This window comes from Varanus komodoensis, unplaced genomic scaffold (assembly GCF_004798865.1).
Source record: "Varanus komodoensis strain SLA01 unplaced genomic scaffold, ASM479886v1 scaffold27, whole genome shotgun sequence".
NCBI classification, from domain to species: Eukaryota; Metazoa; Chordata; class Lepidosauria; order Squamata; family Varanidae; genus Varanus; species Varanus komodoensis.
This window is the reverse complement of record NW_025335701.1, coordinates 4,217,944-4,240,638: the sequence shown is the minus strand read 5'-3', so window position 1 is coordinate 4,240,638 and position 22,695 is coordinate 4,217,944. Positions and strand designations below refer to the sequence as shown.

At 44.3% G+C, this 22,695-nt stretch overlaps 1 protein-coding gene across 1 annotated transcript in view; it reads left to right on the top strand.

Annotated features, from left to right (window-relative positions):
* Nucleotides 1-22,695, top strand: part of ADAMTS18 (ADAM metallopeptidase with thrombospondin type 1 motif 18) — a 118,439-nt gene that overhangs the window by 56,266 nt on the left and 39,478 nt on the right. The window contains exons 9-12 of the mRNA XM_044433901.1: nt 3,434-3,571; nt 8,441-8,594; nt 12,730-12,825; nt 15,073-15,221. Coding sequence (XP_044289836.1) covers nt 3,434-3,571; nt 8,441-8,594; nt 12,730-12,825; nt 15,073-15,221 — 537 coding nt within the window. The remainder of the gene's footprint in view (nt 1-3,433; nt 3,572-8,440; nt 8,595-12,729; nt 12,826-15,072; nt 15,222-22,695) is intronic.

Below are 22,695 nucleotides of genomic sequence, written 5' to 3'. Positions count from 1 at the left end.
CTATATTCTTCTTCTTCTTCTGTTTTCCTATTTTCAGTAATATAATCCAATGATTGTTGTTCTTTCCTGGGGTTTTTGTCTTCTATTTCTGTTATAATCTCCCTTTTTTCAGCTTGGCATAGAAATGCTGATATCCGGACAGGAAGGATTTACGAAATGTCTTCCAAAAAAAGTATCTTGGAAAGACAGCAATTCTTTCATTTGGCAACAATTACTAGAAATTTCCCTCACTGTCATTTGTCCAAGTATGTGCCTTTTCAGCTGTATAATATGGGAAATTGGCAGCTTTGGCCTTGAGTTGCCTGGAGGCAGGTGTTCCTTAGAAGTGTTGCCTAATGAGCCTATTAGCAGTCAGATAATAATTATAGATGGGAGGGAACCGTTGCAATTATTATATGATTTTTAAAATCCAATAAATCTCTTAAGCTTTGATAGAACTTCCTTCTCTATGAAATGCAGGACATTCGCATTCCATTCCATTGATCAGCTCAAGTTTCATGAGAAACATGAGAGGCTTTCTGGTTGGAGGTTTGGGGGCAAGCACAATTCAATAGCATCAATCTCATGCATTCATACTGGAGCTGAAAGAAAATCATTTCCCCAGATTCTCCACCCTTTTTGTGGGTGACAACATGGGGAGGGGCACTTGCCGAATGTTCTCTGGGGAACTTGGAATTACCTAATAATACTTTCAGGCTGGGGCTCGCCATTAGCAATGGCAGTGATGCAGTGTCTTTCTTCCCCTTCCTGGGCAGTATTTATGATCTTTCACACTGTGCTTTTAGGAACACTGTGGGGAAAAGTAAAGCAACCCCCACAAAATAATGGTGGAAAATATGCACCATTTTATATACAAGAATAAAAATCTCAGAAATTTCAGTCTGCTGTTATTTAAGCATGGAACTTCCCAAGTCATATAGAAAAGAGATGAGGTGGTTGTGGTCTAAGTAACAATTTTGCTTCTCAGTTCAGGTCACATGCTCTCTTTTGAATGAATCGAGCAGTTTCATACTTACATACATGGAGCTGGCTCCAAGGTTCTCATCCTCTAAAAGAAGAAATCTTCTTCACATGGAAGGAGCTCTTCTGTTGCACAGAGTCCTTCCATTAGGCAAATATTCCTATCAGAAGAAGGGAACCTTTGCATTAAATCCATGGTACTTAACACCTAGTTTGCCCCTTTGTGGTACAGTGATGAACAGAGTTACAGACTCAGGGCTTGGTCCCTTAATTACCCATGCAAAAGTTCTCCCAGAAATAACCCTAATTTGCATCCTGTGTGGTCTTGAGAGATGTGAGTTTCCTGTTTTTTTTTCCTGGGGCAGACAAATTGTACTTCAAATTGTATTTCAGGGAACCAAGGTTCCATTTAGATACCAGGAAGCACTTCCTGACAGTCAAGACCCCGAGGGTGTGGAATGGGCTTCCCCGGGAGGTGGTTGAGGCCCCATTGGTGTGGGTGTTCAAGGATAGGCTGGACGTGCACATGGTGGGCATGTCGTGAGCGGAGCCGGCTGGTGCCAGAGGTCAGACTAGGTGGCCCAGGAGGCTCCTTCTGACTCACTCTGTTTCTATGTTTCTATTTACAATTGGGGCATGAGTGCCTCTGTCTGTTAGCTGGAGCTTGCACTTTACATTACATATAAGATAGTATGGAAGAATAGGCAACTTACCTTAGGAAGTCATGAAGTGCATGGATTTGAGGGTGCTAGATAATCAGGCAAAGTGCAAAATAATACGTATGATTGAAGAAAATGTTAACACTGGCTTCTATTTCATACATTTGGGTTAGAGTAGGTCTTGGAGAGGAAAGACTGAATTCCAGGTCATTACTTTAAAATATTAGGCCCAAAGTTTATACTAATACATTATTTAATTATATTTATCTAATGTATTTATTTCCTATCTTCCCATCTCCAAGTATCTGCAAGGAAGTTGGGGAAAATAAAGATGTAAAAAAACACAATAGACACACACCATGAGCGGCAATTAACCCCCCTCCCCCCTGCAGCTAAGCAAAGGAATAAATGAGATCTGGGTAATATATAGCCTTCCCAATGTTTGGGCCTATGACCCCCACCATCTCAAGACAGTATAGCCAATGGTGAGAGGCTGATGATCAAAACATCTGGACGGTCACAAATTTTCAACCCCTAAAACATCAAGGTCTTAGCTGGCCATCTTAGTGTAATGTGCAAACAAGTCTACGTTGAAAAGGAAGTTCTGAACTCCAGATACCGCCTCTGAAAAATTCCTGTTTTGTGTTAAAAGCCCACCTGCATTCTCTCGGTAGAGGAAAATAGAGTCTTCAATCTATCAATTGAAGATTGATCTTCCATCAATAAAATGAAGATTGATTGACTGGTTACCTTTATTCCTTGTTTCTCTTTCAATGAGTTCAGGAAAATATACACAGTTCTTTCCTGCTATGCTATTTGCCTATCAGACCTGTTTGAAAGATAGTGACCGGCCCAAAGTCACCCAGTAAGCTTCATGGCTGAGTGGAGGTTTGAATCTTGTTATTCCTAGTTGTAGTCCAACACGCAAGCCACCATAGATGTGGGCACTCCATGTCAGCGAGTGAATTAATTCATATGGAAGAACCTGCCTGTAACATTCTGGCCCCATGTTGGGAGTAAGAAGAATAGCGGGCTTGGGCAGTCATTCCCAGGGACCGCTGGCTGCATTCCAGAGAATGATTCAGAATTAGAAAGTGAAGCACATTTCAGTGAGATTGGGAAGCTCAGGCTAGCTAAAGATTCTGAGAGGGAGGAGGAGGAGATTATCTCAGTGTCTGGTGCTTCACTGAGCCAAGCATTTCAAGATGAACAACCAGTGGAGGTGTCCCTGAGAAGGAGGAATCCTCACATGCGGACCAGCCCCTCGCCCCCTTGTGTTCCACTCCATGGTGAGGTGGGAGGCCTGACTGAATGAGCTGTTTGTGGAGAGGAGGTTTGTTTACAGCATGCACAGAGAAGGGGCCCCAGCATGTTCAAAAGGAGAATTCCTGTAAATAAACACTAGATTGGGTGCAACAAACCCCTCTGTGCATGCTCAAAGACCTGTTCTGCGTAATTTGTACTTGGGAGCAATAGAGACAGTTGCAAGGAAGACGGTCTGTGGCTGGTGATTGTTTGAAGGGGGGACCTCAGCTCCTGACAGCCCAGCCCATTTCAAGTAAAAAGCAGTGCTTTGAATTGAGCTGGGAAAGTAGCTGTAGTGTGTAAAAGCTGGAGAGGCATGCTCTGTGTCGCCTGCCTCAGCTGATCCCACTGTTAGCACACTTGCGGCTGTGTTCTGGACCACGTGTCATTTCCAAATACCATTCCATGTTCAGCAGGTTCCAGTTACAATCATTTATTGGCACGATTCTCCTCCTGTCTTTTTTGACTTGATGTATTCAATTTCTTTTCCCTTTTTCTTTTTTCCCCAGTTTTGGCATGATTCATGATGGAGAAGGGAACCCCTGCAGAAAAGCTGAAGGCAACATTATGTCGCCCACTCTCACGGGGAACAATGGAGTGTTTTCGTGGTCTGTGTGCAGCCGTCAGTATCTTAACAAATTTCTCAGGTAGGTTTCAGATTGAAGGTTTTTCCTTTGGATTCTTGGGATTTTCCAGATCACAAGGCCTGCATTTTGCAGTGTGGCTAGGCATGGCTCCAGCCCCATCTACATTTTGAGGGGGAAGGTCCAGCGTGGGGAAGCTTCTGCAATGCAGAATGCGGGTCTTGCAGGGTTTCCCACCACAGAAGCCACCTCTGCTCTTCAGGCATTCCCTGCCAACACGTGGGCAGTGGAACACGGGGCTCTGGGGCTAGTGGGCCTGGCCCTGTGAAACCAATCACATGATTCTGAACACCCAAATAGGACTTACGTTTATTGAGAAACAGAAGGAAGCATGTTTTGTGACGATGGATAGAAAGCTCTTCTTCCAACAAAAGTGCTGAAATAAAAATCATTTCATCTGGCCCTCCTGCTTTAAAGCATGTGCACATGCACAGATGCCCATGCACTCTGACACAGAAGCAGAGCGAGGCGGAAGGGGACTCCCGGGCCATCTAGTCTGACCTCCGGCAACAGCCGGCTCCGCTCACGACATGCCCACCATGTGCACGTCCAGCCTCTCCTTGAACACCCGCACTGATGGGGCCTCAGCCACCTCCCATGGAAGCCCATTCCACACCCTCGGGGTCCTGACTGTCAGGAGGTGCTTCCTGGCATCCAAATGGAACCTTGGCTCCCTGAGCTTTGCTCCGTTGGAGCGTGTCCTGCCTTCCTCTGCAGGGGAGAACAGGTCTCTACCCATCTCCATGTGACATCCCCTCACATACCTGTATGTTGCCAACATATCCCCTCTGAGTCTCCTCTTCTCCAGGCTGAAGAGACCCAGTTCCCTCAGTCTCACCTCATACCCCATCCCCTGCAAACCGGCCACCAGCCTTGTGGCCCTATGCTGCACTGACTCCAACCTGGCTATATCCTTTCTGTAATGAGGGGCCCAAAACTGAACACAACACTCCAATTGCGGGCGCACCAGAGTCGTGTAGAGTGGTAGTAATACCTCTCTCGATCTAGAAGCCACACTTCTGGCTATGCAACCAAGGGTGGCGTTCGCCCTCTTGACCACCGCATCACACTGCTGGTTCATGTTCAGCCTGCAGTCAACCAGCACCCTGAGGTCCCTTTCACAAGTGCTGCTCTCCAGCCACTTATCACCTAACCTGTACTTGTGACAGCTATTCCTATGCCCCAAGTGCAGGACCTTGCACTTATCCACATTGAACGCCATCCTGTTGTCTCCTGCCCGTTTCCATAGTCTGTCCAGATCCTTTTGGACCTGGAGTACCTGCTCCTCAGTTGTGGCCACTGTCCCCGTTTTAGTGTCGTCTGCGAATTTGATCAGCAGCCTGTTCACCCCTTCTTCCATGTTGTTGATGAAAAGATTAAACAGGACCGGCCCCAGGACAGAGCCCTGGGGGACCCCACTTGTCATTGGCCACCATCCTGATTACACGCACATGCCCACCTGCTCACACACAAACTCTCTCCTGCTGGCAGGTGGGGTTCCTGTAAAATAGGGATCAAACGGAGGTGGGGTTCCTGTAAAATAGGGATCAAACGGATTGCGTAGTATTTGGGGTTTCCAGTCCTGCCTCTGCCTTATGTTCAGCCTTTTGGGCACATTTCATGTTGCTTTCCCTGCGTCACGTGGCAGTGATGTTGTGGTGGCTCCCAGGACAGTCTGTCAAATTGCTAGATGCAACAGCAGCGCCAAGAGTTTGCCTCCTCCCAATGCATGGTTTCTAAAGGTTGGACTGGCTTGGTGAATTTGCATAAAATATATGCAACTAAAATCAGTGAATGGATGGATGGATTTATGTATTTACATGTGTTTGTAGGATGCCTATAACTGCTGAGGCCTTCCTAGGTGGCTTACCATAACTAAAGTGTTTCAACGAAGATAACAAAATGATTACTACTGAAGATTTATGAGTACACTATGTTAGTAACACATCTTGCATGCCTGCTACTAGGCTTCTGTTTTCTTGCACTGTGTATTGACCATTTTGAAAGCAGAATGGTAATCTGTGTGTTCATCATAAATTAAGAGAAATTTATCATGGTAATGCTTTACGTTGACTTAATGTATTTTTGTAGAATATCATTAAACTATTCCTCCTCCTCCTCCCTATTATTATGTATACCCTGTTAGTTGAGTGTCAGGGGCTGACATCATTCAGTGCCCATATCCAAGCAAGGATTCAACTGCTGATCTCCAGGAACTGATACTTCTTTTTTGCAGCTGGCTTGGGATGTGCAGATCAGCAGACTTGAATTCCCTGGAGTTCTTTGAATTTCACCTTGAAGCTTGTTCTGACTTGCAAGCTTCCCCCTCTTTCATTTTTGCATAAATCTGTATATATTTTATGCATACCTTCCCAAAATGTATGCATCTGTTGTGTGCATTTTTGAAATATATACATTTTGAAATATACATATGCTGTCAAGCATAGTTTGTTTCTGTATGTGGGGTCTGACTATCACATTGCAAACTCAGAGATATATAGACTTCGACTGGAGCCCATGTACATTCCGGAAGATGTGAATTGAGTAAACTCCGGATCCCATTGTCCACTGCCCTTCCCCAGCCTGGTGAGCAGCGACAGGGACAAGAGGGCATGGCAGCCTCCAGTTGCCTTGCCCCCCCCCCCCTTTGGCTGGTGGTGCAAAGTGGGCTGCAAGGACATGGCAAGGAAATTAACAGCTGCAAGAGTGAGGCCTTCTTGCTCAAGGGCTTCAAAAACATGGGACTAAGACTGTGGAGCTGTAACTATCCTTTAGGAGCGCATTACATTTTTCCGAAGGAGTCAGATTGCTGGGCTCGTAACAAGCCTCAAAGGGCACAGTTTCTCTGGGCTGAAACTATGTAGTTGATGCACAGGAGATGCCTGGTTGGCCTCCTCGCTTTTATAAATTGGAAATACTATCAGGGCTGTGATCACAAGTGAAGGGCGCTGGTGAACATTGCTTAACCATTTCCCCCCCTGCAGTTTTTCCTTTTCCTTTGTTCTTCCACTCAGTGGGAAAAAATAGAGACTCTTTATCCGTAAGGGTGAAGGTTATGAGTGGGAGCAGAACCTTCCAACCTGCCCTCCCCACTCTTACACATGCACACAAACCTGCCCACGTGTCACCACTAAAAATGGCATGTTTCTGTATATGCTTTCAGTTGAAAGGCCCAGTCATTGGGCAGAGTGTGCCATCTGCTTCAGGTGGCATAACACCCCCCCCCCCGCCACCTTTCCTGGTGGTGTTTGCTGTGGCTGGCCGGGCTTGTGTCACCAAGTTATGTTGTCTGAGTGTGTCACAGACATTGGTGCAAAGGTGAGAAATTCACCCAGTTACCTGATTTCATACTTTCAAACTACTGTGTGAACTGAAGCTCTGCTTTCCTTCAAAGTTGGCACTTCTTTGGACTCGTCCAACAGAAAAGTGCGCAAGAATGCCTGTATTATTGAAAATAGGATACTAAAATGCATTATATTAGGAAATTTGCTTGAAATGTGTATAGAAGGCAACGTGCAAATAAAAATGCATATCTCAGAAGATGTGACCCCAAAACTTTTGTTTACATGCACCAGTGTTCTGCCATTTTGTCAGGAGGGCAAGCCCTGCATGATTTCGGTGCATGATTTCGGTGCATGATTTTGGTGCATGATTTCAGAAAAGTGGGGTAACTGGTACCCTGGAGCCTTTGAGCCCACAGTGTTAACAGAGTTTTGACAACAGGACAAGGAGGAAATACTTCTGAGCCTAACTGAGACATTATCTTACAGCTGGGACCAAAATTACCAAAATTGTTGTAAGCCGCCCCGAGGCTTCGGTGAATGGGGCGGCATAAAAATGTTTTAATTAATAAATAAATAAATAAATAAATAAATAAATAAATAAATAAATAAATAAATGCTAAATCAGACGTTTTTGCCCAAATGGGAGTGGGTCTGGCAGCTTTGCTGGATCAAAGAAAGGTTCTAGCAAATAACTGTTTTAAAATTCAGATTTGTACAGGGATTTCCTGAACTTGTGGGGTAATTTAAACTCCCTAATTTGTCTACTATGAAAACACACAAAATATCATGGCTTTTAAAAATCAAATATACACCTTTCTAATTTGAAATGTTAAACATCTGTAGACAGGACAACTATTTCAAAACTCCAAGCAGGATTTAATGGGCTGTCTTTGTCCCACACTACTACATAGTTTTTAAGTTATCCTGGTCATTCCTATCAGTGTGCAATTAACCTTTAAAGCTATAAGAAAAACAGACAGATTTTTAAAGTAAATTTAAGAGCTCATTCTGAATTGCTCCTGTAAAAATGTATACCTTGTCACAGTTGAAGAGCATGGAGTTGTGAAAGAAAGCCACAAAATGTTCTGAATCTTTTCAGGACAACCTGCATCTGTTTGACCCCATCTGTCAACTGACGATAGGGATGAGGAATAAGTGATGTTTGAGACCACCGTGATTCTGCTAACATCATCACACTGCTCAGATCTTGCCTGATCCCTGTTCCCATTCACCTCGTGTGCATTGAAAATTGCTCAAATGTAGTGGAAATTGATGCAATTTTCCAAAATTATACAAATTTTGAATACAAAATTATCCAAAATGTAGCCTTCATCAGAGTCATGTGGCTGATTCTCTCTGTGGTCAAAATTGCAAAAATTAGGAAATCTGCACAAATCAAACTGGGAATCAGGAATGTGATGAACGTGAGCATGGGTTCAACAATTTGCAAATATTTTTGGCTGACACATGTTCATGAGCAGAACCAGAATTCTGATACATCCCTATCTGGCATTTGATTAATACAGTCTGAGCTGCATGTCACCCTATGATCACATTGGACATTAACAGACACATTTCTTTCTTTCAGCACTGCTCAAGCAGCTTGCCTGATAGATGAACCCAAGCAAGTTGGACAGTACAAATACCCTGACAAACTCCCAGGACAGATCTATGATGCTGACACACAGTGCAAATGGCAATTTGGAGCAAAAGCAAAACTCTGCAACCTGAGTTTCGTGAAGGTGCTTTTCTTCTTCTTCTTCTTCTTCTTCTTCTTCTTCTTCTTCTTCTTCTTCTTCTATTCTTGCAACTTCCTGACAACGTTAGAACTTGCAGTAACAATGAGCTATGAAGAAAGAGCCCATGAATGAGTGGAGGGGTTCCAATGAGCTTCAGGGTCTGCACTATTTCTAAACCTCAAATTGTTTGGCAAAGCCAGTGCTTGCTTTGAAGGTGTTAACTTGGATGGAAGTCAAGGTGGTCTAAGCATAGCTGCAGGAAAGCGGTGTGCTTACAGGATGCAAAATCTAATTGCAGGGAGCATGGGGAGCTGGCATAAGGGAGGAGTAGCGGGTGCCCACAATTCTGTGCTCATTAAGAAGGTTTCAAGCTGCATGTCTACAACCAATTTCTGATTTCACTGTGACTGTTTAGTGAATAGCAGATCTGAAGATGAATGGCTCACCCCATCCAAACTCCTGCCAGTCTTATGCCAGCAGGAACAAAGTAAAGGAGGAACAGCTTCCTCCGGTTCCATTCCAATTTTGTTGTTGTTGTTTTGAACGATTTGCTTCCCATTGCAACCAATGGGAGGGAAATTTCTTATGCTAGTTCCAGGACTGGTTTAAATAATGATCCTAGTCTAGGAAGCCTTTGGAGCCTGTGAATCCCAAACCTCTGCTGGCAATTCTGGCAAAAAGCAAGCAGACATCCAAAGAAACATGCAGACATTGCTGCCTTTTGTTGGCTTCCAGTGACAGTGAATGGAAGGCATGAAGAGTTAGGTTTCTGAAATTACATTTGGATGCAGGGGAGGGTTGAAGTGGGTGGCCCTCTGAATCAAGTAGGACTGAAGCGCTGAACCAGGCTCTGAGCCATACCTGGTGGTGGACGCACCCTCCTGGTTGGCACCCAGAACCCACTTAAGTATTGCAAAGTGCCAACACTGCAATAAAGCCTGAATACTGAGGTTTTAGTTTAGAAAAAGCAACTCATACATTAACATCTTTTGTCTTAAAAGAACACAATAACAGAGCTTTCAATGACACGACCAGCTTTTTATTCTCTTTCCTAAATCTTAGATATTAAATTTCAGTTTTTCATAAGAAAGCTCAGAGCTGAAATCTTGTGTTAATAAAAATGAATGTATTAAAACTCACAGCCAGTCCAAGAAAATATATATTTATCCTTGGCAGCACACTGAACGGCCATGTGAAAGTTCGGACGAGTCTCGACTAATGAGTCGCAGCTCATGATGTCATCACCTGGTGCCGCTACTCCTTTCCAAGCATGCGCATAGCCCCTATGTGAGCTGTTATCCGATGCTTGGCTCCTGGGGTGATGCTGGGCAATTTGGCTCACGTGCTGACAGGGAGGGCTCTGCGTGCCCGCTGTGGCACGCATGCCATAGGTTCGCCACCACTGAGCTAGTCTGTTGAAAGTCCATATTTCAGAACATAAGTGAAGAAATTATGGGCTTACCCCATCTCTTTAATTTAATAATATTTAATTAAATAATTAAGTAATAATATAGTACTACTAATGAGAAAGTCTTCCACAGTTTTGCCAATATGGGGAGATCAGAAAAGGCTACAACCTGAAAATTCATAGCTGAAGATTTTGGGCATTGGCAGTTCTCTGGAGAAATGTGGCCCTGGTGTGTTGAGAGGAAGATAAAATTGGTTGTGTTCTTACTGACATTACCCGGCCATGTTCATGGCAAAGTAAGAGAGCTAGTGGTTAGACTGTTGAACTGGGGACCTGAAAGATCAGGGTTCTAGTCCCTACTCATTGGGTGACTGTGGGCATGTCACTTATTCTTGATTTAACTCCTCTTCCAGGATTATGAGGATAAAATGGAATGGAAGAGGACTATATAAAGCACCTTGTGTTCTTTGCAAGAGGAATATAAATATACTGACAAGAAAGAGTGGATAAATCTGTGGAAGAGACTGGAGAGAACACAAGAAATCAAGGGGGAATTGGTTACAGTTCCACAATTCAGACCAGGGGTGGGGAACCTGTGGTGCTCTAGATGCTGTTGGACTACAATTTCCATCATATCTGGCTATGGGAGACAATGGACGCTGGAGTCCAACCACTTCTGGAGGGCCACAAGTTCACCACTACTGTAGTAGAGAGATGAAAGGAAATAGTATGATAGAAGAAGGCTGGAGACAGGGGTCACTGAATTTGTGGCAAGATCCAACAAGAATATGAGCAACATTTTGCAGCTGTAGTAGAGAGGAGTGGATGGGTTTTGTTTATGTTAAAAAAGGAAAGCAGAAACTGGCAGCTTGAGTTACTAAGAAGCAGGCTGGACAAAAGAATCAGATATAATTTCTTGTCTGGGAAGCAAACACTGATGTTGATAAAAAAGGAAGAAGAGCAATATCTCTGGTTACAACATGAAGATATGTGGTGATCTAGATCAGCATGACCCATCAAAGTGGAAACGTTGGGGATGGTGATTTCAGAAAGTTCAGATATGAATGCAAGACTGGACAACTTCAGAAAAGGACCCTTAGTGGCATGAGTGGTATGATCCTATGGTTCTTGCATGTGTTTGTGTGTACACACACACCCAGGAATGAAGATACTAAGCATTATCTTTGGGTAACAAAGCCACACATTTATTAACAATTAATAAATTAGGGTTAGCAAAGATCTATGTTAGGAAGTAAACATACAAATAAAGACAGGACCGCAGAGGATGCAAGTTGAATCCCATAGATGCCCTCTGCAGGATCCCATCCTGGCTCAATCACCAGATTAGCCAGAGGCTGGTCTGGGCATTCCATCACCCGCCTTCCATGAAGGCAAGCAGAAGGACGGAGTATCTGACAGCTCAAGCTCATCTCCCAGCAGCATGAATAGGCTGGAATAGGCATATATGAGGATTCCATTTAGGTTGGTAAATGACTCTAGAGTGCCCAGTTGGCAGCCAAGCACATAGCAGAATGATCTTGTTCTACGTGTATATATATTTTCATACATGTCCACAACTGTGATTGTGGATTTCCCAAGTTCTTGCAAAAAGCTCGTTTTGACTTGAATGTGTCTATTTTTTAATCATGAAAAATGCATTTTACTAATTGAAAAATGTATATTATTATATGTATATTATATGTATATTATATTTTGTTTTTATATTAAATATATAATTTTAAAATGCATATTTTTGCATTTTCTTCAATAGGGTAAAGTATAAAAATGCAAATTTGGGGGAATTTGTGAAAGTATGCCACATGCAAGTCCAGGTTCCCAAGAATGGTGTTATTGCTTGATTTGTAATTGTGGTTGTGAACAGGAGATGATTGTATAATTTGTGAACAGGAACAAAATTCTTGCAAATCTCTGTGTTGGGAACGAGGGCAACTTCTTTTTTGGCTGAAGGCTGGAGGAATGATTTACTCAGTCATCTCCCAGTAGAGAAGGGTGGTGGCAAATAGGCAGGAAAAGTTCACACAGTTGTGAGTGCCCTTGTAGTTACAGAGCCGCACAACACTGTGGGTTTCCACTATGTGAGTTGCCATCATGCCTTTGCAGAGGCATACTAGTGGCACCATTGGAGCTTGGCCTATAAACTTTCAAAGTTGTAGCTCTTTGGCCATTCCATCAGGCTTTTCCTGAAATATAAGACGTGTACGTAGGAAAGGGTTAGAGACATGTGTTTAGAAAAGATAGATTAACTAGATTAACTTGGAACATGGGTTGTTTTGCGTGCATGTATATTCTCATTCACTGGGAGCAACGTCACATGAGGCAAAAGAGCTACCATAGTTCTGAGACTCAACTTCCATGCGGCACAGCGCTTTCAGCAGAGTCAGACCACACTGCTGGCTGCAAGTCCTCAAGTAATGAGAGAAAGAAGGATAGGAGTACCAGTGTGCATAGACTTATCCTGTGGTTTTCCAAACACTTAACACTGATTGGTGTTTTCTCAAAAAATATTTTGAGTGTTGCCTTGGATACTACATGTTGAAAAGCGAACGGGGAAGATTTCAAAGGTAGTATGACCAGTATACCACAAATCTCAGGATTATTTTTGTTTCACTGGATTCATTGTGTTCAAGATGCTGGCCATAAAAATATTAGGTAGTTCCAGACATGAATGACTAAGATTAATAGGAGCTTCTTCTCTTTCAAAAAATTCAGGATATATGCAAATCGCTGTGGTGCCATAAAGTAGGTCATCGATGTGAGACAAAGTTTATGCCCGCGGCAGAAGGGACCCCTTGTGGAATAAGCATGGTAAGTTGCTAAGGCTGCACCCATGGCAGAAGTTCCTGGGGTGAAGCTCCACTGATCAAGCTGGGGCTCCCTTCCCGATAAGCAGGCTGTCCTGTTGTTGGAAGGGAAATGTGATGAGCAGAACAGCACAACATGGCTCTTGTACACCCTCATGGACTTGGCCTGCAGGCATCCCCTGCGTACCCCCTGCCACCCCCACCCCAACATTACATTGGAATGCCAAGGAGAAAGACCCCAGCCCTGCTTGCTCCCGAACTTGCTCTCCTCTCCTTTTTATGTGGAGCAGTTCATGATCACTCCCACTTGTGGCTGAAATAGTTCTGAGTGGGAGACAACATTCACCTGTTTTTTCTGATTCTGTATTTCTGCTTTTAAGGCAATGGCCTTCTAGCAGTACTTCAATGCTTGGTCCTCCACCTCAACTCAGGAATGTAAACAAATTGTGGCTTGAATCATTTTCAGCTTGAATTTGCCCTATTCACAACTCCAAATGCAAATGGGAATGCAGTCTTCGGGAGATTTTCACATGCCCACTCTTATTTATTATTATATTTATATATATCCTACCATTTTTCTTTTCAGGGAACTCAAGGTGGCTTACATAATCACCCTGCTCCTCTCCAACATATCTGCACAACAACAACCCTGTGAGGTAGTTTGGGCAGGGAGCCTGTGACTGGCCCAAAGTCTCCCAGTGAGCTCTGTGGCTGAGTGGGCCTAGAACCCAGGTCACCGGAGTCCCAGTCCCACGCACTTAAACATGGCACCACTCAATATTGTAGTCACAAACTGGCAGTTTTAAAACACCTGCCTTTGAAGAATGCCCATTACTACGCATTTTCATATGTTAGTCGATGGGGGAATTTTCACATTCAGTATTTTTCTTCTTGGAATGAAAGGAAAGGGAGGCATTGAGCGTCAAGGCAGAGCCTGGAAAATTCTCCCTCCGCAGGAGACCTCTGTGCCTGGCCCGCTTTCTCTGTGAGTGCTTGAACAGGGCCAGCCACAGACAGTGCAGCAGCTTCCTCACACTCGGGAGGTTCCCAAGGGGAGCAAAACACAAATGCCAGAAACCAAGCCCTGGGCTGGCAAATTTCTGAAGTGCTGGTCTGAACTGGGAGGGGTGAAGCTCCTTGCTCTCTTTTGCACTGGGGGGAAAGGTAAGTTAGAAGGGCAGGGGGGAAATCCTACGGGCACTTCTCCCAGCTTTGCAGTGCTGTTCCTCGCTTTCTTTATTTCCCTGTATGGTGTAAGATGGTGTTCTGGGGAAAATGGTGTGCAACTCTGGTGCCTGCCATTCTTGGCTAGCACTGACATCAGTTCCCCCCCACCCCCCCAAAAAAACCTCCCCTTCAGAATGCAATACAATGCAATGCAGCTCCTTTATGAGGAAGTGGAGGCAGTGGCTGGCAGAGAAGCTGGGTACATGTCTGCCTTGCCTGCCCACTAAATTCATTGCACAAAAATGTGCATATAAGACACTGCACTTTGGCTGCCCCCACATGAGACAGGGAAACCGGGGGACATTTAAGTTCAGCCCTTTATTCCCCTCTTGCTCCCCCACCTTATTTATTTGCATTACATATAGATAATCAAATGCATATTTTCTCTTGACAATGATTCAGTTTGTGACAACGAAGAACAAGGAAGTTTCCTTCCCCTCAATTTATTATTCCGAAATGCAGCAAGGACACTCCATCTCTCAGTAAATTTATTTTCAAACATTTGGTCTTGTCTTGCCTTAATATAAAAAATTACTTTATCATTGAAGCATCATCCGGAACAATCAGGCAAAAGGTGGAGTGATTTCCATTTCCATTTATATTTTTTTCAAAAGCAAAGGCTCTGCCTGCAAGAAAACCACGCCTGATGAGGCCCAAGAAGGCCTTCTGCCCACTTGGATGTAAAAGATGCTGAGAACGTCAACTGAGAGAGGAGAGAGGGAAATAAGCCAGAACTGGCCTGACTGAACTTCTCATTGCTTACCTGTTTTGTAAGGATGAGCAGGGTCTCGTGATCCACACGGCAAGACCCACATTCTCTGGCTCCATATCTCTTCCTTCTCAAACATTAGGTTCTCATTTGAATCATGCTTATTGCTTCTTTGCCTTCCTACCTCCTCCAGCTCTTATCTGCCATTCCACTCGAATGGTACCTAATTGCTTACATCTGGTTCTTCTTTTATCTTGCCCAGCCATCCTGGCAAGCACTGACAAAAGCACCGGTTTTCTCCATTCTTTCCTACAGTGGTGTCGAAGAGGCCAGTGTGTGCAATACGGAGACCACGGTCCCAAGCCGGTTAACGGCCAATGGTCCATATGGTCCGAGTGGTCTGACTGCTCCAGAACCTGCGGAGCTGGAGTTAGGCACCAGGAAAGGCACTGCAATAATCCAAAGTAAGGCATTGCTATGAAAAGATATTATTTTCTCATTATTTGTTATCCTAACAAGATCATCAGCGCAGTGTATGTTTGTGCCTTGTGTGTGTGTATGTTTCGTAGGAGGATTGCAGAACATATAATAGAAGTGGAGCATGCCAGAAATGTTGCAATGCATCCTCATTTCTTCTTATCTTCTTCAAGATCCTAGCTAGGCAGTCTCCAGGAAACTTTAAGTTGAAAGGGGCTTGAGTGAGGCATTTTATTCTGTCTTTCTGCCTGTCGCCCCTCTTCCTCCTTTTCCAGTTTCTCTTCCAACCAGTGCAACATTCTGCTACCATCATGCACGCTCAGTTTTTGTTGGAGGATGTGACGTGGGTGGGCAGGGGATTGCCTCCTGTGCGTGTTCTCATTTGAAATGTTTTGTTATGCTTCTGCAAAACACGGGGTCCTCTCGGCCACACAGATGCCTGCTCCTGGTTTCACAGTGGCTCCATGTTGCCGCCTGAGTTTGCTGACAGAGGGAAGGATGCTGTGCCCAAATAATCGTTGCTGTACCATTCCTATAGTTTCAATAAAAACACTTACAAAAGCATTTATTTATTTATTTATTTAAAATGCAACATTGTTCTTGCACTGAATCCAAGGCAACTTACCGAATTCCCCTCCTCCTGTCCATTTTATCTTCAGGAGAAGCCTGTGGGGTGGGTTGGGCTGAAGGTCAGTGGCTGGTCCCAAAACACCCAGGGAACTTCACAGCCTAGTAGAAATTAGAACCCAGATTCCTGAGGCCAAATCACTCCAAAAGTTTTCTTAGGAACTCTCTAACCTTTTAACACTCTCCCTGTCATCTTGGACTCTAAGTTCTCCTTAACCAGTTAAGGAGAACCCAGCTGATCTTTCTAATGCTGCAGTTGTGCTTGTTATATCAGACATGCAGAGTCAAGGCTGTGATCTTATGTTACAGGTAAGACAGATTAATCACGCCCTGCAATTACAGTGGCACCTTGGCTCACGAACGCTTCAGTTCACGACCAAATCGAATCACAAACAGAAATTTCAAAAAAAATTGCCTCAGGTTGCAAACTCCACATCAGGTGACCATCGCAGTTGTGCTCGGGGGGGGGGGGGAGATGGGCACAATTGTCTCTCCCCCCGAGTGCACCCACGATCACGCCCATCTCCCCCCGAGCCACCCGCATTCGCGCCCCCTTCTCTCCCCCCGAGGTGCCTGTGATCACACCATCTCCTACCCCAAGCACCCCTGTGATCGCCCCCATCTCACCCCCCAGCACGCCCACTGTCCCGTCTGTCTATGGCTGCGATCAACAGTCACGCTCGTGCAGGGAAGACGGGTGTGAGCGTGGTCGTGCTGGTGGGAGGAAGATGGCCACAATCGTTCTAGGGTGGTGGGAGGGGGAGATGGCCGTGATCTTTGCTGTTCTTTGTCACTTTATTTCAAATTTTTGTGATAAAAAGATGGTTACAGAATGGATTAACCTTATTTACATTGACCCTTATGGGGAAATTTGACTTGGCTCACGACCAATTTGGGTTGCGACCAGAGTCGTGGAACTGATCAAGTTCGTGAGCTGAGGAATAACCAGAAGTGAAAGGGCAGTAGGTTCTTTGGCTTGTACTGAGAAAATGTCCTAGTGAATTGTCGACACTGAAAGTTGGCAGTGCAGGAAAATTCAGTTTGGGGATGGTTTGTGTCATTTTTAAAACAGAATGTGAGATAAGGCTTATTTAGAACAAGATATGGCTTATTTATTTAGAATGTGATGAATGACCTCATTTACCAAGCCTCTTCTAACATTCCTGCTTCTGCAAAGGAAAATTAACAAAGTGCCCAGTTCATAGGCTCAGTCCTGTAAAATGGGAGAGGTAAAATGTGGGTGCCGCAGGGTTTGGTCCTGGGCCCAGTGCTTTTCAACATTTTTATTAATGATTTAGATAAGGAAGTGCCAGGAATGCTTTCCAGATTTGCCGAGGACACAAGACTGAATGGGATAGCTGCTACTCTGTAAGACAGAAACAAAATTCAAAGTGATCTTGATATGCTGGAGTGCTGGGCTGAAAGCAACAGAATTAAATTTAGTAGGGAGAAATGCCAAGTTCTACACCTAAGAAACGGGAACCAAATGCACAAGAACAAGATGGGAGGCGCTTGGCTGAGCAACACTGCCAGTGAGAAGCATCTTGGAATTGTTGTAGATCACAAGCTGAATATGAGTGAACAGTGTGATGTGCCTGCAAAAAGGAGCAAAGGCTATTCTGGGCTGCCTTAATAGAAGAATCAATTCCAAATCCTGTGAAATATTAGTTCCCCTTTACTCAGCACTGGTTAAGCCTCATTTGAATCTGGGCACCACGGTTTAAGTTGCAGATAAGCTGGAAAGCATTCAGAGGACAACCAAGATGATCCAGGGGCTGGAAAAGAGTTATGTGGGGAGACATTAAAAGAACTGGGCATGTTTAGTCTCAGGAAGAGAAGAGTGAAAGGGGACATAGGAGCACTCCTAAAGTAATTGAAAGGCTGTCACAAAGAGGAAGGCCAGGATCTTTTCTTGATCATCCCAGAGTACAGGACATGGAATAATGGGCTCATGTTACAAGGAAGCCAGATTCTGACAAGATATCAGGAAAAAATTCCTGACTGTTAGAGCAGTACCACAGTGGAACCAATGGCCTAGGGCTCTCCCACACTGGAGGCATTCAAGGTGCAGCTGGGCAGTCCCCTGGAGAGGGATGGTTTAATTTGGAATCTTGCATGGAGCAGGGGGTTGGAACTGGTGGTCCTCTTGGCCCCTTCCAACTCTACTGTTCTATGATTCCCACAAAGCATTAGGATTGGAGAGTCCTGATAAAACCATTGTGTTTAGAACCTAGCACTACCGGTCACAAAATTACACCCTGTCCTCTTGCACACCTATGGGGATAAATTTATGCATATGCTGGGACTGTTTACTATTCCTCAGCATGTCTTGCTGCATGGTACATTTTGTCTATAAAGGCAATGAATGGGAGAAAAAACATTCCTCTTCACAAATCATACCATCCTGGATACAAAAAAGGGGAAGGTTTTCCTTGCCCCCCAGAAATCTTATCTAATTCCAGAATTTGTGATTGCACTTGAAAAATGTGTAGTTTAAAACATGGAAATAGAATGGGTTTTTAATGAAATCCATTTCATGCATTAGTCAGTCTGCCGGAGGGAAGCACACACTGTTTTGGGCAATACTTATAGAAACGAACTTTTCTTAGGGAATGCTTTTCCCATTCAAGCCAGCTGGAAAAGAGGAGAGGAACTAAAATGAAAGTGAGCTGAAATGAGTGTCAATGTGATCTCCACAGACTTTAGGTGAACTCAGAAGTCCGTGAAGGGCCTGCCCCTGGGTAAAGAGAACATGGAGATGAGAGAGTGGCAGAGAGAGCACACGTGTTCCTCTTGCCATGGCTCACGGCACGACTATCCTTTGCATCTGTGCTGTTGACCATCCACTGACAGGGAGGTTTTCCTGCAATCTGTTTTCCTACCACATCATAATTTTTCTTGGCAGTTAGTGTCAGGTGAGCTCCACTTGCAGCTCAAGCTTGTGAATGCCCCCGACAATTTGTCTGTCTCTTAACCTACGTGTGTGTCATGAATCTGAATTGGCCAGTTAAATGTGTGGTGGACCTTTTTACAAAATCAAGTTTCTTACGAATCCCTCTTATGAAATAGTTGTAAAACGTCAGTGCATGGTAGAAATATTGGTTGTGAGAATGACCTCCACTCACATTTTGAATGGTTGCATTTTATCCTTCAAATTATACTACTTGAGTTCAAGATAGATAGGCTGCAGAAATCCAAAACAATTCAATATGACTGAGTCATTGCTCTATCCAGTTACGTTGGTCATAGAAACTGATGTCACTTAAATCACGATGTCTCAATACTTTGGTAGGGAGTTTTTCATCACTAATAGATGTCATAATCATTTGTTGCTGAAGTTTGTCAAGTAAAATATTAGATAGTTCAGACAGTCCCTGTTCTTTTTGACTTCTGCCGCATAGCCACTGCATGTCTTCTCATGGATGGAAAATGTGTAGCTGAAGTCTCCATTTTTCATTACCTTCTCATGTCAAGTTGTGATTCCAACTTTCTCCTGGGCATGAAGCATATTTTTATAATAAGTATGTACAATACAACTGGAATGTATTGAGGTTGTAAGAAAATTGGCTATGGTATTCTGAATATTTCTCATCATTAGATATGTTCTTACAGCACCAAACACCTTTTGAGGTCATCCACAGTACAGCAGAGTGATGTAGATTTGTTAAATTCATTATGTTTGTTCAAGCTGCTGCAACATAAATTTGCGGATCTGTTCTCCATACATCGCAACATTTTACAATCTAGATTTTTTTCCCCGTGAAAGAAACAGATTACATAATTTAATAGCTTGGCTGTAAAGAATATGAAGAGTGCCCAGGAGACATAGCTCATAGTTACTCATATCTCTGGGATTGAGTCTTACCTGCTTCATAATAGTGCATTGTTCACTAGAACATTAGAATGCAATTTTAGATGTACATGCGCTTTAAAAAAACACCAAAGCGACAAAATGGCTTCAACATATGTACCTCTTTATTTGTTGCATGCTGCCTCTAGATACATTAACATGTGGACTTCAAATGAAAAGGGGGAGCACAAATAAAATGGTAATTAGTTTAATACTGGAGGTCAAGCATGGAATACTATAAACCTTTGTGTATATGCACATCTTTAATAGCCTGATGCCAGCTATGCTCACTTCGAGGTCATGTGAATTTAATAGACTTGCGTAAGAGAGAAAGGAAGCAAGCCCCTGGTGGATCCACTCAGTGGTCCTTCTAGCCCAACGCCAGACTAACACAGCAGTCAGTGAAGTGCTTCTGAGAAGGCTGCAAGGGGAGCAGGAGCTTTCACCCACGGTGGCCCTCAGAAGCGGCTTTTCAGTGGCACACAGAGTCTATCCTTCAACGAGTGCCACTAGCAGAGTTCACCGGGGCCGCCATTCATGCATTTGTCCTGTTTTCACTGGGCATTCTGTCCAAAGCTGCAATGTAGGATCCCTTTTTAATTGCTTATTTTGTTTAATATTATTTGTCCTCTGACTGTTGGCCAGGTAAAATGGCACTCAAGGCAGCTTGCACTCATAAATAGAACTAGATTAAAATGGTAAGAAAAAGACATTAAAACACAACAGGAATATAATTAAAACATCACCCAAACCAACAGATGCACGTGTCAAATGCAGGCATGGATTAAATGATGTTTTTGTCAGTGGGCAGAAGGAGAGCAGGAAGGGAAGAAATCTCACCTCCCACATCAAGGAGCAACACTGTCGGGGACTGGCCATCAAGAGGGCCCTTGCCTGGGTTGCCACCTGGTCTGCCTCAGAGTGTGGATGCATGACAAGAAGGGCCTCTCCTGACGGTCTTCTCCCATATGATGGGTTCATGTGAGAGAAGGTGTCCTTTAAGGTCGCGTGGGCCCAATGTGCTCCAAAATGGCCTAGCCATGACAGCCCTGCTCCGTTTTTGTAAACGCAAAGCTGCGGCTTCCTTTTGGAACCACTCCACCTCATACTTGGTCTTCTGCTGCTGCTTTCAGCCACCCTTAGCAATATGGCCTTCCCCAGTGAGTCTTGCATTCTCACGCTGGTGGGGTAAACCGCTGACCTGCAACAGCAGGGTTTGGACCCAATGGCTTTATTGGCCCCTTCCAACTCTACTGTTCTGTAATGCGCCTGAAGTACAACAGCCTCTGTTTGACAGCTTTTGTCATTTTGCTTTCAGGGAGAGTTCTGGCTTGATTTGATGTAGGACATACTTGTTGGTCTTTCTGTCAGTCCAGGGAGCACCATGTATCAAAGGCATTGTTTTTTCCCATCAGCTTTCTTCTCTGTGTAGCATTCCTCTCTGCTCTTTCACTCCCATACATAGTGATTGGGTGTACACTAATGTGGATGATCTTGGACTGGCCTCCAGTGATCTGTCCTCACACTCAATGACTTTTGCTAGTTCCTTCATTGCTGCTCTTCCAAGTCTCAGTCTTCTATTTTCTTGGCAGCAGTCTCCATCTCAATTGATAACTGAGCCAAGGATTGCAAAATCCTTCACAATTTCAATTTCTTCCCTGTTGACAGGGAGGTTATGTAATTTTTCTGTAATCATGATTTTTATTCTCTTAACATTCATCTGCAGTCTTGCTTTTGTATTTTCTTCTTTCATCAGGAGCCATTTCAGTTCATTCCTGCTTTCTGCCAGTAATATGAGAGCCAGTGTAGTGTTATGGTTAAGAGTACAGGCCTGGGACTTCCCACAGTCCCCACAGACTCTTAGCCCAACCTACCTCACAGGGTTGTTGTTGGGGGAACAAGGTTAAGAGGTGGAAAAGAATTGTGTAAACCACCTTGAGTTCCTGGGAGATCTGGGTTCTGATCTGCATTCAGCAATGAAGCTCTCTGGTGACTTGGGGCCAGTGTAGGCATCCCAGCCTAGCCTACCTCACAGGGTTGTTATTGTGAGGATAAACATCAAGTAGATGATAAGTGTCTAAGCTGCCTTGGATTCCTTGAAAAAGGAAAGAAGGATGGATATAAATGGCATTTAATAATAATGTAATCAAATGGTATTGCCTGCATATCTTAAATTGCAGATGCATCTTCCACCAGCTTTCATCCCTTCCTCTAAGCCTAATCCAATTTTCCTTATGACAAGTGGGGTCTGCCAGTGACAAGCAGCGTCCCCCAGGACTCTGTTCTGGGGCCGATCCTGTTTAATCTTTTCATCAATGACATGGAAGAAGGGGTGAACAGTCCGCTGATCAAATTCACAGATGACAGTAAAACTGGAGCAGTGGCCACAACTGAGGAGCAGGTACTCCAGATCCAAAAGGATCAGGGCAGACTATGGAAGTGGGCAGGAGACAAGAGGATGGCGTTCAATGTGGATAAGTGCAAGGTCTTGCACTTGGGGCATAGGAATAGCTGTCATAAGTACAGGTTAGGTGACAAGTGGCTGGAGAGCAGCACTTGTGAAAGGGACCTCGGGGTGCTGGTTGACTGCAGGCTGAACATGAGCCAGCAGTGTGATGCGGTGGTCAAGAGGGCGAACACCACCCTTGGTTGCATAGCCAGATGTGTGGCTTCTAGTTCGAGAGAGGTATTACTACCACTCTATATGACTCTGGTGCGCCCGCAACTGCAGTATTGTGTTCAGTTTTGGGCCTCTTATTACAGGAAGGATATAGCTAGGTTAGAGTCAGTTTAGCGCAGGGAAAGCCATATGAGGCAAAAGTGAGGGAACTGGGCCTTTTCAGCCTGGAGAAGAGGGAGGCTTCACTTCCTCCCTGCTGGCATGAGCTGGGGAAGAGCAGGGGTGGGCAACTGCTTTTGGCCAGGTGACACAGGGGAACAGGGCCAGACCCAGTGTGGGGCTGCAGCCCTTGACATCAGAGGGA